This window comes from Anomaloglossus baeobatrachus, chromosome 12 (assembly GCF_048569485.1).
Source record: "Anomaloglossus baeobatrachus isolate aAnoBae1 chromosome 12, aAnoBae1.hap1, whole genome shotgun sequence".
Taxonomy (NCBI): Eukaryota; Metazoa; Chordata; class Amphibia; order Anura; family Aromobatidae; genus Anomaloglossus; species Anomaloglossus baeobatrachus.
The window spans coordinates 13,047,283-13,066,761 of NC_134364.1; the positions used below are offsets into that span (position 1 = coordinate 13,047,283).

Consider the following 19,479-nt stretch of genomic DNA (forward strand, 5'->3'; position numbering starts at 1 on the left):
GGACAATAAATAGCAATGTGTTAACGGATCCATTACAAATGGAGGATAAATAGTAATGTGTTAACGGATCCATTACAAATGGACAATAAATAGCAATGTGTTAACGGATCCATTACAAATGGAAGATAAATAGCAATGTGTTAACGGATCCATTACAAATGGAGGATAAATAGCAATGTGTTAACGGATCCATTACAAATGGAGGATAAATAGCAATGTGTTAACGGATCCATTACAAATGGACAATAAATAGCAATGTGTTAATGGATCCATTACAAATGGACAATAAATAGCAATGCGTTAACGGATCCATTACAAATGGACGATAAATAGCAATGTGTTAACGGATCCATTACAAATGGAGGATAAATAGCAATGCGTTAACGGATCCATTACAAATGGACGATAAATAGCAATGTGTTAACGGATCCGTTACAAATGGAGGATAAATAGCAATGTGTTAACGGATCCGTTACAAATGGAGGATAAATAGCAATGTGTTAACGGATCCATTACAAATGGACGACAAATAGCAAAGCATTAACGAATCCATTACAAATAGACGATAATTAGCAATGTGTTAACAGATTCGTTACAAATGGAGGATAAATAGCAATGTGTTAACGGATCCATTACAAATGGACAATAAATAGCAATGTGTTAACGGATCCATTACAAATGGACAATAAATAGCAATGTGTTAACGGATCCATTACAAATGGAGGATAAATAGTAATGTGTTAACGGATCCATTACAAATGGACAATAAATAGCAATGTGTTAACGGATCCATTACAAATGGAAGATAAATAGCAATGTGTTAACGGATCCATTACAAATGGAGGATAAATAGCAATGTGTTAACGGATCCATTACAAATGGAGGATAAATAGCAATGTGTTAACGGATCCATTACAAATGGACAATAAATAGCAATGTGTTAATGGATCCATTACAAATGGACAATAAATAGCAATGCGTTAACGGATCCATTACAAATGGACGATAAATAGCAATGTGTTAACGGATCCATTACAAATGGAGGATAAATAGCAATGCGTTAACGGATCCATTACAAATGGACGATAAATAGCAATGTGTTAACGGATCCATTACAAATGGAGGATAAATAGCAATGTGTTAACGGATCCATTACAAATGGAGGATAAATAGCAATGTGTTAACAGATCCGTTACAAATGGAGGATAAATAGCAATGTGTTAATGGATCCATTACAAATGGACAATAAATAGCAATGCGTTAACAGATCCGTTACAAATGGAGGATAAATAGCAATGTGTTAACGGATCCATTACAAATGGAGGATAAATAGCAATGTGTTAACGGATCCATTACAAATGGAGGATAAATAGCAATGTGTTAACGGATCCATTACAAATGGAGGATAAATAGCAATGCGTTAACAGATCCGTTACAAATGGAGGATAAATAGCAATGTGTTAATGGATCCGTTACAAATGGACGATAAATAGCAATGTGTTAATGGATCCATTGTCCATAGACTCCACATGTTAAAAGTGGATCTGGTCGACATCCATCATTTAACAACAGACAAAAGAGTTGTGTTTGCTTTACTTTTTTGCAAACAGATTTCTAAAGGATCCATGATAACGGATGACTGCTGGACATGTGACCCCGGCTGACGCTGCTCAGGCATTCTGTGCTAAGACTCTGTACTTTACAATAAAAGTCAATGGAAGGCTCAAAAGACGGGCGTCTGAGTGTCTTGTAGGCACTTGTGCCGGAGACGCCAGCGTTTTCCTCATTGCTTTACGCATTTCAAAAAATGTCTGGAAAACTCTAGTAAAAAAACAAAGTCCAAAAAGCACAAGAAAAACAATCCTAAAAGAGAAAAATAAAAACCAAAACCACATTCAGGAGGGATTTCTGAATCGTCGTCTGCTTCAAGATTGGACGTTTCTGACTATCAGAATGTGCCAGAAAGCCGGGCCCGGATTGGCGTAAAAAGACCAAAACTGTTTGGTTTTTTTTAATTCTGGCAATAATTGATGAATAAGGGTTGATTTAAGTAATAAAAAGCAAATTCTATCAAGAATGTGATATTGCAATCCATCTGATAGCGTTCTCCGCTGGGATGAGATTGGCGCAGGCACAGACTGTCTGGACTGAATTTAAGAGCTTAGATCACTAAATGGGCCAATATATTCCCCATCACCAGAGAGATCAACACAGGACAAAAGTAACCAAAACAAATGATACAAAGTATCCGAGCCGCTTCCTGGTCTGATCTTCCCAGACTATTGTGCCTGATGCAAATATACCAGAAAGTCTGAAATGTTCACTATTCCTCATAGACTTGTATTGGCTACGGATAACAACGGATGGTCTTGCGTTGCATCCGCTGCACGACGCAGTGTTGTTATTTTGACGCTGCGTCGGGTGGAGGGAACGCTGCATGTAGCGTTTTTTGAGCAGCGCAATCCGTAGGATTTCGCTGCGCATGCTCTCTCTGGCTCCCTGCACACGTAACCAGGGTAAACATCGGGTTACTAAGTAATGCGCTTTGCCTAGTTACCCGATATTTACCCTGGCTACGGGTGCAAGGAGCCAGCGCTAAGCGGTGTATGCTGGTAACCAAGGTAAATATCGGGTAACCAAGCAAAGTGCTTTCCTAGTTACCCGTTATTTACCCTGGCTACGTGTGCAGGGAGCCCGACACTTTCCCGCTCGGCTCCGCCCCCTCCCACACTCCACTCCACATGTACACACGCACGTACACACACACTCACACTCACCTGTCCCCAGCCTTGCATTCCTCGCTGCACTGACGTCCTCAGCGCCATGGTCCCGCTCGGCTCCACCCACCACGCACTCTTCCCCCCTCACATATTCTCGGCGGCCGAATGATCAGCTGATCACCCGGCGGCCGGCTGCTGTGAGCAATCAGCTGATCACCCGGCGACTGGCTGCTGTGAGCGATCAGCTGATCACCCCGCAACCGGCTGCTGTGAGCGATCAGCTGATCACCCGGCGACCGGCTGCTGTGAGTGATCAGCTGATCACCCGGCGGCCGGCTACTGTGAGCGATCAGCTGATCACCCGGCGACCGGCTGCTGTGAACGATCAGCTGATCACCCGGCGGCCGGCTGCTGTGAGTGATCAGCTGATCGTTCACAATAGTCTGCCGCAGGTAAAACGAAAGAAGAAAAAAAAAAAAGATTCCGTTGTTTTGTCGATCCGTTGCATCCGTCACACAACGCAATGCAACGGATACCGTTCAACGCAAGTGTGAAAGTAGCCTAAGTTGACTGATTGAGAAAAGAAAGGGTCAATAAAACCGCCCAATAACGAGGACATTGAGCCCAATTACAGATAGACCTGTCCGCACAGTGCGGTCTCATTTCTAGAGGGAACGCAAAGTGATGGCTGCTCCAGGAAGGGCAGAACGATGCATCCATTATCAGGGCTCTCCATGCATTTTTTGGAGATCATGCTGCCCTATTGAAATTAACAAGGTTAACAAACCCAAAAGGAAATAATTCAGAGCTTTATTTCCCAGGATTTGGGATTTTGAGATTGAAACACTTCAGAGCCTGGGCTGAAGCTGAAGGTATCTGTATTCGCACCATTTTAAGTTTTTCCACTTGTTTTTCTTTGCTCTTGCCATTCCTGTGTGCAGGCGTCTCCCTCCTATACAGTGTGCAGGCGTCTCCCTCCTATACTGTGTGCAGGCGTCTCCCTCCTATACTGTGTGCGGGCGTCTCGCTCCTATACTGTGTGCAGGCGTCTCGCTCCTATACTGTGTGCAGGTGTCTCCCTCCTATACAGTGTGCAGGCGTCTCGCTCCTATACTGTGTGCAGGTGTCTGGCTCCTATACTGTGTGCAGGCGTCTCCCTCCTATACAGTGTGCAGGGGTCTTGCTCCTATACTGTGTGCAGGCGTCTCGCTCCTATACTGTGTGCAGGTGTCTGGCTCCTATACTGTGTGCAGGCGTCTCCCTCCTATACTGTGTGCAGGTGTCTCCGTCCTATACTGTGTGCGGGCGTCTCCCTCCTATACTGTGTGCGGGAGTCTCCCTCCTATACTGTGTGCAGGCGTCTCGCTCCTATACTGTGTGCAGGCGTCTCCCTCCTATACTGTGTGCGGGCGTCTCCCTCCTATACTGTGTGCAGGCGTCTCCCTCCTATACTGTGTGCAGGCATCTCCCTCCTATACTGTGTGCAGGCGTCTCCCTCCTATACTGTGTGCGGGCGTCTCCCTCCTATACTGTGTGCAGGCGTCTCGCTCCTATACTGTGTGCAGGCGTCTCGCTCCTATACTGTGTGCAGGCGTCTCGCTCCTATACTGTGTGCAGGCGTCTCGCTCCTATACTGTGTGCAGGTGTCTGGCTCCTATACTGTGTACAGGCGTCTCCCTCCTATACTGTGTGCGGGCGTCTCCCTCCTATACTGTGTGCAGGCATCTCGCTCCTATACTGTGTGCAGGCGTCTCCCTCCTATACCGTGTGCAGGCGTCTCCCTCCTATACTGTGTGCGGGCGTCTCCCTCCTATACTGTGTGCAGGCGTCTCCCTCCTATACTGTGTGCAGGCATCTCCCTCCTATACTGTGTGCAGGCGTCTCCCTCCTATACTGTGTGCGGGCGTCTCCCTCCTATACTGTGTGCAGGCGTCTCGCTCCTATACTGTGTGCAGGCGTCTCGCTCCTATACTGTGTGCAGGCGTCTCGCTCCTATACTGTGTGCAGGCGTCTCGCTCCTATACTGTGTGCAGGTGTCTGGCTCCTATACTGTGTACAGGCGTCTCCCTCCTATACTGTGTGCAGGCGTCTCGCTCCTATACTGTGTGCAGGCGTCTCGCTCCTATACTGTGTGCAGGCGTCTCCCTCCTATACCGTGTGCAGGTGTCTGGCTCCTATACTGTGTGCAGGCGTCTCGCTCCTATACTGTGTGCGGGCGTCTCCCTCCTATACTGTGTGCGGGCGTCTGGCTCCTATACTGTGTGCGGGCGTCTCCCTCCTATACCGTGTGCAGGTGTCTGGCTCCTATACTGTGTGCAGGCGTCTCGCTCCTATACTGTGTGCGGGCGTCTCCCTCCTATACTGTGTGCGGGCGTCTCCCTCCTATACTGTGTGCAGGTGTCTCCCTCCTATACTGCGTGCAGGCGTCTCCCTCCTATACTGTGTACAGGTGTCTCCCTCCTATACTGTGTGCGGGCGTCTCCCTCCTATACCGCGTGCGGGCGTCTCCCTCCTATACTGTGTGCGGGCGTCTCCCTCCTATACTGTGTGCGGGCGTCTCCCTCCTATACTGTGTGCGGGCGTCTCCCTCCTATACAGTGTGCAGGCGTCTCCCTCCTATACCGCGTGCAGGCGTCTCCCTCCTATACCGCGTGCAGGCGTCTCCCTCCTATACCGCGTGCAGGCGTCTCCCTCCTATACCGCGTGCAGGCGTCTCCCTCCTATACCGCGTGCAGGCGTCTCCCTCCTATACCGCGTGCAGGCGTCTCCCTCCTATACCGCGTGCAGGCGTCTCCCTCCTATACCGCGTGCAGGCGTCTCCCTCCTATACCGTGTGCAGGCGTCTCCCTCCTATACCGTGTGCAGGCGTCTCCCTCCTATACCGCGTGCAGGCGTCTCCCTCCTATACCGTGTGCAGGCGTCTCCCTCCTATACTGTGTGCGGGTGTCTCCCTCCTATACTGTGTGCAGGCGTCTCCCTCCTATACTGCGTGCAGGCATCTCCCTCCTATACCGCGTGCAGGCGTCTCCCTCCTATACCGTGTGCAGGCGTCTCCCTCCTATACTGTGTGCGGGTGTCTCCCTCCTATACCGTGTGCAGGCGTCTCCCTCCTATACCGTGTGCAGGCGTCTCCCTCCTATACTGTGTGCAGGCGTCTCCCTCCTATACTGCGTGCAGGCATCTCCCTCCTATACTGCGTGCAGGCGATGACCCACCAGTGACACTCATTCCATACCAGGGTTATTAATGCATGTTCACACCAGGCGGAAAATCTGCAATAAAGTGGATAAGAGCATGATCATCCCATCCTCCCGCTGCGGAGGAAAAGGCTTCCAGATTGAGCGCAGCGAGTGGTGTAAGGGCGAAATCCATGGCAAATATTCAGCCAAATTCACATGCATCTAATGCCGGGTTCCATCTGCATAAACGCCACATGTGGCTTCTGCCGGAGCCTGCACCAATAGAAACCAGAGCAAGCCGCGCCATTTGTTTTATAAACGCCTTTCTCCCTACGTGGCGGTGTCCGGATCCACCTCTTTGCTTGGATGTCCCATATATAAAATAACACCCCGCACACTCCCCTTAGTGCACACTCCCCTTAGTACTCACTGGTTGTCACGGGGTACTCACTGGGGGCAGGGAGTCTTGGCGGTGGTGGCGGAGGAGGAGGCGGAGGCAGTAATGGCGGGGGTCTGCACTGACACACTTGTTGACAACCGCCGGGTATATTTTCTACTGTGGATCTGGAACATGTCTTCTGAAGTTCAGCCTGAGCGATCTAGAAGAAAAGCAAGGGTTAAAGACGCCCCAATGGGCACAATTCCGGACTGTTCCCCCATATTGTCTACTCCATAGGATCTGGACCCTGCGGTGACCATGACTCCTGACATGTCTACAGATAATAACCCAGAGAACAAAGCTTGGTGGAAAAGTGCGAAAATCAAGTGGACGGCAGAGCGCTGCAGTACCACTAAAGGCCACTAGACGATAAATGGCGCTGTGTCAGGTCAGTGGGGCTCTGACCCCAGGACCCCCACCAATCTATAACTGACCCTTAGATTAGATGATCAATATTAAAGTCCTGGAAAACCCCATTGAGGTGCTAATTTATTGACAGCCACATAGTATAATGTCAGGTTCTTTATGTCTTGCAATGCTCTCTGGGAAAAAAAACTATGCAAAACAGAAGGAAGAAAACTGTCTATACTGCCACCTAGTGCAACCCTCCTGTATAGCAGCTACTTGTTGGACCGTCTCCTATATACGACTTCTTTTGATTTTTGCTGCTTATTAAGGTGAATAAACTGTTGTAAATGTGAACTGCGCTCATGCACGTTACACCATCTTAGTGCTGCATGTGAAGCGGGACCGGTGCCCCTTTAATGGTGCCCTTTAATTGAGGGTCGCCCAGTAATGATAATATGGGGGCTGATGGGCTCCGGTAAGGCTCAATGTAACACGCAGACCGCTGTTCCAGGCCCGTTACCCGGCCTAATTGTTGGTTGCAGATCGTACCATTTATGGAGCAGGAGGTGGCGGTATAAATAGCAGATTTCATTAAAGCTCATTTCATATACACAAATAAGGATCAGATATCTCCTGTTAAATATAGACGGTTGGGATTTATGCAGTAAGCGGAGATGACGACATGGGGCCGAACAAAGCTCAAGTCAAGATTAAAGATTCCTATAAGAAGTGTAAAAAGTCATCAAATACAGCTCCAAATGACTTGTAACCTGCACTGATACATCGACCGTCAGCAGTGCGAGCAGGACCAAGGCAGCAGTGCGAGCAGGACCAGGTCAGCAGTGCGAGCAGGACCAGGTCAGCAGTTCGAGCAGGACCAGGTCAGCAGTGCGAGCAGGACCAAGGCAGCAGTGGGAGCAGGACCAGGTCAGCAGTGCGAGCAGGACCAAGTCAGCAGTGCGAGCAGGACCAGGTCAGCAGTGCGAGCAGGACCAGGTCAGTAGTGCAAGCAGGACCAGGTCAGCAGTGAGAGCAGGACCAGGTCAGTAGTGGGAGCAGGACCAGATCAGCAGTGGGAGCAGAACGAGGTCAGCAGTGGGAGCAGAACGAGGTCAGCAGTGCGAGCAGGACCAGGTCAGCAGTGCGAGCAGGACCAGGTCAGCAGTGCGAGCAGGACCAAGTCAGCAGTGGGAGCAGGACGAGGTCAGTATTGCGAGCAGGAGAAGGTCAGCAGTGCGAGCAGGACCAGGTCAGCAGTGGGAGCAGGAGAAGGTCAGCAGTGCGAGCAGGACCAGGTCAGCAGTGGGAGGGGAGCAGGACCAGGTCAGCAGTGGGAGCAGGAGAAGGTCATTAGTGCGAGCAGGATCAGGTCAACAGTGCAATCAGGACCAGGTCATTAGTGTGAGCAGGACCAGGTCATTAGTGCGAGCAGAACGAGGTCAGCAGTGCGAGCAGGACCAGGTCAGCAGTGCGAGCAGGACCAGGTCAGGAGTGCGAGCAGGACCGGGTCAGCAGTGCGAGCAGGACCGGGTCAACGGTGCGAGCAGGACGGGGTCAGCGGTGTGAGCAGGACGGGGTCAGCGGTGTGAGCAGGACCAAGTCAGCAGTGGGAGCAGGACGAGGTCAGTATTGCGAGCAGGAGAAGGTCAGCAGTGCGAGCAGGACCAGGTCAGCAGTGGAAGCAGGAGAAGGTCAGCAGTGCGAGCAGGACCAGGTCAGCAGTGGGAGGGGAGCAGGACCAGGTCAGCAGTGGGAGCAGGACCAGGTCAGCAGTGGGAGCAGGAGAAGGTCATTAGTGCGAGCAGGATCAGGTCAACAGTGCAAGCAGGACCAGGTCATTAGTGTGAGCAGGACCAGGTCATTAGTGCGAGCAGGACCAGGGCAGCAGTGCGAGCAAGACCAGGTCAGCAGTGCGAGCAGGACCGGGTCAGCAGTGCGAGCAGGACCGGGTCAGCAGTGCAAGCAGGACCAGGTCATTAGTGTGAGCAGGACCAGGTCATTAGTGTGAGCAGGACCAGGTCAGCAGTGCGAGCAAGACCAGGTCAGCAGTGCGAGCAGGACCGGGTCAGCAGTGCGAGCAGGACCGGGTCAGCAGTGCGAGCAGGACCGGGTCAGCATTGCGAGCAGGACCGGGTCAGCAGTGCGAGCAGGACCGGGTCAGCAGTGCGAGCAGGACCGGGTCAGCAGTGCGAGCAGGACCGGGTCAGCAGTGCAAGCAGGACCGGGTCATCAGTGCGAGCAGGATCGGGGCAGCAGTGCGAGCAGGATCAGGTCAGCAGTGCGAGCAGGACCAGGTCAGCAGTGCGAGCAGGACCAGGTCAGCAGTGCGAGCAGGACCAGGTCAGCAGTGTGAGCAGGACCAGGTCAGCAGTGCGAGCAGGACCAGGTCAGCAGTGTGAGCAGGACCAGGTCAGCAGTGCGAGCAGGACCAGGTCAGCAGTGCGAGAAGGACCAGGGCAGCAGTGCGAGCAGGACCAGGTCAGCAGTGCGAGCAGGACCAGGTCAGCAGTGCGAGAAGGACCAGGGCAGCAGTGCGAGCAGGACCAGGTCAGCAGTGCGAGTAGGACCAGGTCAGCAGTGCGAGCAGGACCAGGGCAGCAGTGCGAGCAGGACCAGGGCAGCAGTGCGAGCAGGACCAGGTCAGCAGTGCGAGAAGGACCAGGGCAGCAGTGCGAGCAGGACCAGGTCAGCAGTGCGAGTAGGATGAGGTCAGCAGTGCAAGCAGGATGAGGTCAGCAGTGCGAGCAGGACCAGGCCAGCAGTGCGAGTAGGACCAGGTCAGCAGTGCGAGAGGGATGAGGTCAGCAGTGCGAGCAGGACCAGGGCAGCAGTGCGAGCAGGATGAGGTCAGCAGTGCGAGCAGGATGAGGTCAGCAGTGTGAGCAGGACCAGGCCAGCAGTGCGAGTAGGACCAGGTCAGCAGTGCAAGAGGGATGAGGTCAGCAGTGCGAGCAGGACCAGGGCAGCAGTGCGAGCAGGATGAGGTCAGCAGTGCGAGCAGGATGAGGTCAGCAATGCGAGCAGGACCAGGTCAGCAGTGCGAGCAGGATGAGGTCAGCAGTGCGAGCAGGATGAGGTCAGCAGTGCGAGCAGGACCAGGGCAGCAGTGGGAGCAGGACCAGGGCAGCAGTGCGAGCAGGATGAGGTCAGCAGTGTGAGCAGGACCAGGTCAGCAGTGCGAGCAGGACCAGGTCAGCAGTGTGAGCAGGACCAGGTCAGCAGTGCGAGCAGGACCAGGTCAGCAGTGTGAGCAGGACCAGGTCAGCAGTGCGAGCAGGACCAGGTCAGCAGTGCGAGCAGGATGAGGTCAGCAGTGCGAGCAGGACCAGGTCAGCAGTGGGAGTAGGACCAGGGCAGCAGTGCGAGCAGGATGAGGTCAGCAGTGCGAGCAGGACCAGGCCAGCAATGCGAGAAGGACCAGGCCAGCAGTGCGAGCAGGATGAGGTCAGCAGTGCGAGCAGGACCAGGCCAGCAGTGCGAGCAGGACCAGGCCAGCAGTGCGAGCAGGACCAGGGCAGCAATGCGAGAAGGACCAGGGTAGCAGTGCGAGCAGGGTGAGGTCAGCAGCGCGAGCAGGACCAGGCCAGCAGTGCGAGCAGGACCAGGGCAGCAGTGCGAGCAGGACCAGGTCAGCAGTGCGTGCAGGACCAGGTCAGCAGTGCGAGAAGGACCAGGGCAGCAGTGCGAGCAGGACCAGGTCAGCAGTGCGAGTAGGATGAGGTCAGCAGTGCAAGCAGGATGAGGTCAGCAGTGCGAGCAGGACCAGGCCAGCAGTGCGAGTAGGACCAGGGCAGCAGTGCGAGCAGGACCAGGGCAGCAGTGCGAGCAGGACCAGGTCAGCAGTGCGAGCAGGACCAGGGCAGCAGTGCGAGCAGGACCAGGGCAGCAGTGCGAGCAGGACCAGGTCAGCAGTGCGTGCAGGACCAGGTCAGCAGTGCGAGAAGGACCAGGGCAGCAGTGCGAGCAGGACCAGGTCAGCAGTGCGAGTAGGATGAGGTCAGCAGTGCAAGCAGGATGAGGTCAGCAGTGCGAGCAGGACCAGGCCAGCAGTGCGAGTAGGACCAGGGCAGCAGTGCGAGCAGGACCAGGCCAGCAGTGCGAGCAGGATGAGGTCAGCAGTGCGAGCAGGACCAGGCCAGCAATGCGAGAAGGACCAGGGCAGCAGTGCGAGCAGGACCAGGGTAGCAGTGCGAGCAGGATGAGGTCAGCAGTGCGAGCAGGACCAGGTCAGCAGTGTTCCCCGCTCTGATACATCTGCCTTGATATTAGATATGTACAATGTAAGTGATATGCTGTGCACGGATCCGAGGGCTGCTCACCTGCAGGAGTCCAGCGAGGGGCAGCGTGAGACAGTGAATGAGGAGGGTGGGAGAGAGGAGGCAGAGGCTCCGGGGGTTCTGCATAACTCCTGGAGAAACGGTCACAACCTGCAAAACTGGGAGAAAAGCCAAAAAGTAACAGGAATTAATGGTTAGTGGAGACAAGCAGCAAACAAAGCACAAAGATACAATGGGGTGGTCCAGTAAGGCTATGTGCACATGATGGGTTTTTTAGGAGGTTCTGCTATGAAATGTGCCTGAAAAGTGCCCTAAAAATGCAAAACAGAATGAACCCATGTATTGTTATGTCACAGCGACTTATTTATGTTATTTAAAATAACATTAAAAGAAGTGAACAAACCATTCCTCAGATATCCACAACCTAAGTGCAGAAGTCTATGAGCGGCCACAAAGACAGATGAAAGACGTCTTTAAAAAAACCTAAAACTTAAGCATTTCTAGAAGAAGGTTTCACTTAAAAAATCTTTGTGGACTCAACAGAGTTTAAAAAAAACGGCGTGTGTACATGCTCCACAAAAGTACTGCACAAAAACCAGAGTCCTTGTGTACATTCATTACACCCATAATAAAACTGCAGAGCTGCACTCACTATTCTGCTGGTGCCGTCACCGTGTACATACATTACATTACTGATCCTTGGTTACCTCCTGTATTATACTCCAGAGCTGCACTCACTATTCTGCTGGTGCAGTCACCGTGTACATACATTACATTACTGATCCTGGGTTACCTCCTGTATTATACTCCAGAGCTGCACTCACTATTCTGCTGGTGCAGTCACTGTGTACATACATTACTTTACTGATCCTGAGTTACCTCCTGTATTATACTCTAGAGCTGCACTCACTATTCTGCTGGTGCAGTCACTGTGCACATACATTACATTACTGATCCTGAGTTACCTCCTGTATTATACTCCAGAGCTGCACTCACTATTCTGCTGGTGCAGTCACTGTGCACATACATTATATTACTGATCCTGAATTACCTCCTGTATTATACTCCAGTGCTGCACTCACTATTCTGCTGGTGCAGTCTCTGTGTACATACATTACTGATCCTGAATTACCTCCTGTATTATACTCCAGAGCTGCACTCACTATTCTATTGCAGTCACTGTGAACATACATTACATTACTGATCCTGAGTTACCTCCTGTATTATACTCCAGAGCTGCACTCACTATTCTGCTGGTGCAGTCACTGTGTACATACATTACATTACTGATCCTGAGTTACCTCCTGTATTATACTCCAGAGCTGCATTCACTATTCTGCTGGTGCAGTCACTGTGTACATACATTACATTACTGATCCTGAGTTACCTCCTGTATTATACTCCAGAGCTGCACTCACTATTCTGCTGATGCAGTCACTGTGTACATACATTACATTACTAATCCTGAGTTACCTCCTGTATTATACTCCAGAGCTGCACTCACTATTCTGCTGCTGCAGTCACTGTGAACATACATTACATTACTGATCCTGAGTTACCTCCTGTATTATACTCCAGAGCTGCACTCTGAATAGATACATCTGTAAATGTTGAGTTTTGCAGCTTTCGAGTCTCTAGAATACAGTGTAAACCTTTGTATAATGAAGTGAGGTAAATGTGTCTTCTTCATTCCGATCTTTGCCGCACTTCCTTTGATGGGAGGTGATCTGGTCGGAGGGGGGGTTTGTGCATTGGGGTCCTCCCCCGCGTTCTTCTCCTTGGGTCACCTACCTCCATTGTATTCGCGCCTTTGCCTGACGTATTCACACGCAGAATAATATGAAGAATATAAAACAGTAAAACTTATTTTATGTTCTCCTTTTCGGGAATGCCGTGGACAGGCGGTGTGTGCGTCCATGTGATAGCGGAAACAACAGCGCCACTTATAGGTGATAACAGAGAGAAAATGATGTCAGAGACTGCAGCTTACTGTTTACAGGGGAAATGTGAGGTTTGTGCTCACTGAACGATGCTAGAGATCAGAATATGCAGTAATTAAAGCCGAACTCTAACATGCGACCTCCATAGCCGGATCCGGCCTAAAACTCCCAAACATAAAACAGCAAAAGCCTGATCTTAGAATCAAGGAGCATTCTATCACACAAAGACTAAGAGGAAATTTAGATTTTTGCCTCCAGTCAGTAATTTGCCAGCCTAAAATGGCTGATAACAGAGGACAATAGAATGCATAGCGCAGAAACACAAAGGCTTTGGCTTTAGCCTCCTATTAAACAGGCATTGTCGGAGTCTGCAGAGCTGAGTTTGTCACGTGTCAGGACTGAGCTTGATACGGGAAGGAAAGCAAAGCACGTCAGATGCAGCAGAGCCAAGTTTGTTAGGGGCAGTCAAATCTGTCAGATGGGTCCGAGCTCGGGGCATAAAAATGTCAGAGGTGGCAGAGCTCACAGGGATATCAAATAATGGGATTTTACATGGGGCTGCAGGTAAATCAGCACTGCTACATCTGTCACTGCCACCAGTATTTTAAGCAAGGTGATCACTGCTACTTTTTTTTGTTGTTTTTTTTGTTGTTACTGTCACTCTGTCCTAATCCAAGGACCCCTGGATGAGTGTATGATAGTAGTAGACGCTGCAATTCATGAAATTCTGCCAGTGAGGGGATTTACAGGGAATAAGAATCCTTACACCCTCCCTACTCCATCCCCAGCAGACAGCAGAGCCATTGTCAGCTCACACTATGGTACCGGGTGCCACCAGGGTCTGTGGCCTCATCCAAAATAATCCACACTTGTCTGGACTCTGCATGAAGCGTCTATGTTCTCCTCGCCTGTTATGTTAAGTCTGGACTGTGAGCTCCAGGGACAGGGAGGATGGGAGTCATGCCTCGAGTATGGGATGCTGGCATTAGATTGTGAGCTCCTGGGTCAGGGAGGATGGGAGTCATGCCTCGAGTATGGGATGCTGGCATTCGATTGTGAGCTCCTGGGTCAGGGAGGATGGGAGTCATGCCTCGAGTATGGGATGCTGGCATTAGATTGTGAGCTCCTGGGTCAGGGAGGATGGGAGTCATGCCTCGGGTATGGGATGCTGGCATTAGATTGTGAGCTCCAGGGACAGTGAGGATGGGAGTCATGCCTCGGGTATGGGATGCTGGCATTAGATTGTGAGCTCCAGGGACAGGGAGGATGGGAGTCATGCCTCGAGTATGGGATGCTGGCATTCGATTGTGAGCTCCTGGGTCAGGGAGGATGGGAGTCATGCCTCGAGTATGGGATGCTGGCATTAGATTGTGAGCTCCTGGGTCAGGGAGGATGGGAGTCATGCCTCGGGTATGGGATGCTGGCATTAGATTGTGAGCTCCTGGGACAGGGAGGATGGGAGTCATGCCTCGGGTATGGGATGCTGGCATTAGATTGTGAGCTCCTGGGACAGGGAGGATGGGAGTCATGCCTTGGGTATGGGATGCTGGCATTAGATTGTGAGCTCCTGGGTCAGGGAGGATGGGAGTAATACCTCGGGTATGGGATGCTGGCATTAGATTGTGAGCTCCTGGGACAGGGAGGATGGGAGTCATGCCTCGGGTATGGGATGCTGGCATTAGATTGTGAGCTCCAGGGACAGAGAGGATGGGAGTCATGCCTCGAGTATGGGATGCTGGCTTTAGATTGTGAGCTCCTGGGACAGTGAGGATGGGAGTCATGCCTCGGGTATGGGATGCTGGCATTAGATTGTGAGCTCCTGGGTCAGGGAGGATGGGAGTAATGCCTCGAGTATGGGATGCTGGCATTAGATTGTGAGCTCCTGGGACAGGGAGGATGGGAGTCATGCCTCGAGTATGGGATGCTGGCATTAGATTGTGAGCTCCAGGGACAGGGAGGATGGGAGTCATGCCTCGAGTATGGGATGCTGGCTTTAGATTGTGAGCTCCTGGGACAGTGAGGATGGGAGTCATGCCTTGGGTATGGGATGCTGGCATTAGATTGTGAGCTCCTGGGTCAGGGAGGATGGGAGTAATGCCTCGAGTATGGGATGCTGGCATTAGATTGTGAGCTCCTGGGACAGGGAGGATGGGAGTCATGCCTCGGGTATGGGATGCTGGCATTAGATTGTGAGCTCCTGGGACAGGGAGGATGGGAGTCATGCCTCGAGTATGGGATGCTGGCATTAGATTGTGAGCTCCTGGGACAGGGAGGATGGGAGTCATGCCTCGAGTATGGGATGCTGGCATTAGATTGTGAGCTCCTGGGACAGGGAGGATGGGAGTCATGCCTCAGGTATGGGATGCTGGCATTAGATTGTGAGCTCCTGGGACAGGGAGGATGGGAGTCATGCCTCGAGTATGGGATGCTGGCATTAGATTGTGAGCTCCTGGGACAGGGAGGATGGGAGTCATGCCTCGAGTATGGGATGCTGGCATTAGATTATGAGCTCCTGGGACAGGGAGGATGGGAGTCATGCCTCGAGTATGGGATGCTGGCATTAGATTATGAGCTCCTGGGACAGGGAGGATGGGAGTTATACATTAGGTATGGAATATTGGGATTAGATTGTGAGCTCCTGGGACAGGAAGGATGGGAGTCATGCCTTGGGTATGGGATGCTGGCATTAGATCGTGAGCTCCTGGGACAGGAAGGATGGGAGTCATGCCTTGGGTATGGAATATTGGGAATAGATTGTGAGCTCCTGGGACAGGAAGGATGGGAGTCATGCCTTGGGTATGGGATACTGGCATTAGATTCTGAGCTCCTGGGACAGGGAGGATGGGAGTCATGTCTTGGGTATGGGATGCTGGCATTAGATTGTGAGCTCCTGGGACAGGGAGGATGGGAGTTATACATTGGGTGTGGAATATTGGGATTAGATTGTGAGCCCCCTCCTTCAGTGACCCATAGCCTTTCATTGGAGAGTTTAATCCATGACCAGAATAAATGACCTCTGTTTTGTTTTCTTTTTTTTCTTTGGAAACTACTGTATCCCAAAAACGTGGTCATTGTTTAAGCTACATAAACTGAAAGGAGTTTGAGCAATTACCATGAAAATATCAGCAATTACTTGTACAAGAATCACAGATGTGTGAATGAGGCCTTATCCATTGGGAGTGGGATAGCGCGATACTGAGAGCTGCCGGAGACAGATGATGGGAGTTATAGAATAGGTGTTGAATATTGAGATTAGATCATGAGCTCCATAGGACAGGGAGAAGTGAATCATGCCTTGGGTAGGAAATATTGGGATTAGATTGTGAGCTCCTGGGTCAGGGAGTATAGGAGTTATGCCTTGAGTATGAAATATTGAGATTACATGGTGAGCTCCTGGGTCAGGGAGGATGGGAGTCATGCCTTAAGTAAGGGATGCTGGCATTAGATTGTGAGCTCCTGGGTTAGGGAGGATGGGAGTCATGCCTTGAGTAAGGGATGCTGGCATTAGATTGTGAGCTCCTGGGACAGGGAGGATGGGAGTCATGCCTCGAGTATGGGATGCTGGCATTAGATTGTGAGCTCCTGGGACAGGGAGGATGGGAGTCATGCCTCGAGTATGGGATGCTGGCATTAGATTGTGAGCTCCTGGGACAGGGAGGATGGGAGTCATGCCTTGAGTAAGGGATGCTGGCATTAGATTGTGAGCTCCTGGGACAGGGAGGATGGGAGTCATGCCTCGAGTATGGGATGCTGGCATTAGATTGTGAGCTCCTGGGACAGGGAGGATGGGAATCATGCCTTGAGTAAGGGATGCTGGGATTAGATTGTGAGCTCCTGGGACAGGGAGTATAGGAGTTATGCCTTGGGTATGAAATATTGGGATTAGATTGCAAGCTCCCGGGATGATGAGAGGCATCCGTCTATGTACTGCGCTACAGTTGTCACTATATAAATAATGCTTTACTCCAGGGATAGTTGGCAGCTTGCCTCATGTTTTCATGGACAGCATAGTCAGTATCCTATCCCCAGTATTGTATAAACTGCTTAGTGTACAATGGGCCCCGTCATATGTCTATATTGTGGCTTTTACCAACTGGAGCGTGGCATCCACTTGGTCCACGAAGAAGGCCATCCCATGATGTGATACAAGCCGACAGGCTGTTATCTACAGGAATTGCGCCACACTTGCAGAGTGCGCCACTTTCTATGTAGCCACGCCCCTTTAAATGGCAAATAAAAATGGCTGTTTTTTCCATGGTTCCACTTTCCTCCATGTGCTATTGCAATATTCTGTGCTCCACTAATTACATGTTCTACAATAGCGGTCCCCAACCTGTGGCTCTTGAGCTGTTGTAAAAACTACAAGTCCCAGCATGCTACATCCTATCGCCCCTCACCCTACCTGCAATGACCTCTGCAGAAAACCCTCCAGAGATGGAGAAGACCTTTCTGGAGCCCAGTTCATAGCCAGAGCTAAACTCCTTGCAGTCACCTCTATGGAGACAGAGTCAGCAGGGACTGGAGGTCTCACAGGGCAAGACATGAAGAAACTTTAATTCTTCCAAGGTTGTGATGTTCCTGAGCTGTGAGGACTCTTCTGCTCTGGAGGGGGAGACTCTGCCAAATCTTAACTGGATTTGTCCCTGGAGATTGTTTTATGCTGAGGATGCATAAGGTGCACTGTTTACTTTGCTTGGTTTCCTTGGAAAGGATTTCTTAACTCTTTCCTTGCAGGAATTGCTTGGAGCAAGTTGCAGCCGAGCTGTGCAATGCACCGCACTATGCTGGTATATAGGGGTAGCAGATGCTGGTGGTCCTGGCAGATGAGGAGGGCAGACATCTGGGGTCCTGTGTCCCTGGGAGGCTGGTGAGCTCAACTCTCATTTATGTATCAAAGTTTCCACAATGTATCAGACAAAGTGTCAACATTCTATCCAAACATAAACAATGGAGAGCAACCACTGCCGGAGTCTGGCTCTCACTTACCTCTTTGGTTGTCGGGGTCTTGGGGTCTACAGATGTCTCCCGTCCCTTAAGGAGAAGTTGTGGGGGAGCAGGTCCTTCCCTGGCGGAGGTTATATCCCCCATGTCTCAGCCTCACCCCAGCCTGGCTTCATCTTCTTGGAGTTCCTGGACAGTATGGAGCCCCCACCCTCTTCCCTTCCTTGCGCCTGGCTGCTCCAAGAACCAGGGGGGCAGTGGAGTCCTGAGGGGTCTATTAAGATAGTAAAAGTGACTCACAGGCAGAGACTTCCAGAGCAGGGTACAAGCCCCCCCAACAAGGGAACAGCTTCCATTCTTCCTCCAAACTCTCCTGCAAAAAGCAATCTGCACAGACCACAAGTCCAGGTCACATCCCCAGCAGCCGAGGCTGGAGAATGCAGAATGACAGAGCCAGGGGCTGGCTGCAATCTATCCTCAGCATACTGCAGTCATTTTTCATCCCCATCTAGCGAGTCCATTGTGTATTTGGCACTCAGTGCTGTTTGATTGTTCCGTTTTTCTAGAGCCACATGATCCTGGATAGGTGGAGGGAGCTGCTCCACTCCCCACTCCTCCTGCTTAGAAGGGGGGATGCCCCTGCACCTGACTGGGATCCAAATGTTGTGGATGATTCCAGTGGGGAGGGAGGAAGGGAGATCCTGGATTCTCTCCAGACACAAGGGTTTTCACAGTCTTGAGAAAAAGTAGAGCTTCTTAAAGAAGGAAAAGGCTGCGTTTTGGATCTTGAACACTGGACCCATTGGAGTCATGATCATATAGGCATTGAAGATGGAAGGATATTGGGGGCATTGGAGTCATGATACAAATACAGAAAGAAGCATCCTGCAAACAAGACTGAAGAACAGTTCTGTGCATTTCTACAAATTAGGATGGGAAACTTGCAACATTGTATTATGTAATAGGCTGAGATGGATGGTGGCATCTACTCAGGGGCGGACATATCATTGGTGCAGCCACACAAGGGCCCGAGAGGTCAGGGGACCACTAACACCTGTAAACCAGGTGCAGACATATCATTGGTGCAGCCACACAAGGGCCCGAGAGGTCAGGGGCCACATCCAGCTCCAAAGCAGGGGCGGACATATCATTGGTGCAGCCACACAAGGGCCCGAGCGGTCAGGGGCCTCATCCAGCTCCAAAGCAGGGGCGGATGTATCATTGGTGCAGCCACACAAGGGCCCGAGCGGTCAGGGGCCTCATCCAGCTCCAAAGCAGGGGCGGACATATCATTGGTGCAGCCACACAAGGGTCCAAGAGGTCAGGGGACAACTAATACCTGCAAACCAGGGGCGGATGTATCATTGGTGCAGCCACACAAGGGCCCAAGAGGTCAGGGGCCACATCCAGCTCCAAAGCAGGGGCGGATATATCATTGGTGCAGCCACACAAGGGCCCGAGTGGTCAGGGGCCACATCAAGCTCCAAAGCAGGGGCGGACATATCATTGGTGCAGCCACACAAGGGCCCGAGAGGTCAGGGGCCACACCAAGCTCCAAAGCAGGGGCGGAAGTGTCATTGGTGCAGCCACACAAGGGCCCGAGAGGTCAGGGGACCACTAACACCTGTAAACCAG

General features: G+C 51.5%; 1 protein-coding gene across 3 annotated transcripts in view; it reads right to left on the reverse strand.

The window, feature by feature from the left end:
- PRIMA1 (proline rich membrane anchor 1) overlaps positions 1–18,489 on the reverse strand; it is a 54,918-nt gene extending 36,429 nt beyond the window's left edge. Inside the window, exons 1-3 of one of the 3 annotated variants that reach the window (XM_075330799.1) lie at positions 17,890–18,486; positions 11,006–11,121; positions 6,330–6,498 (exon numbers count right to left, since the gene is read on the reverse strand). In XM_075330799.1, the coding sequence (XP_075186914.1) occupies positions 6,330–6,498; positions 11,006–11,089 (253 nt within the window). In that variant the 5' untranslated portion in view covers positions 11,090–11,121; positions 17,890–18,486. Of the gene's footprint in view, positions 1–6,329; positions 6,499–11,005; positions 11,122–17,889 lie in introns of all 3 variants that reach the window. The other 2 variants (XM_075330800.1, XM_075330801.1) reach the window with 2 other exon arrangements.
- Between the last annotated feature and the right edge of the window lie 990 nt (positions 18,490–19,479).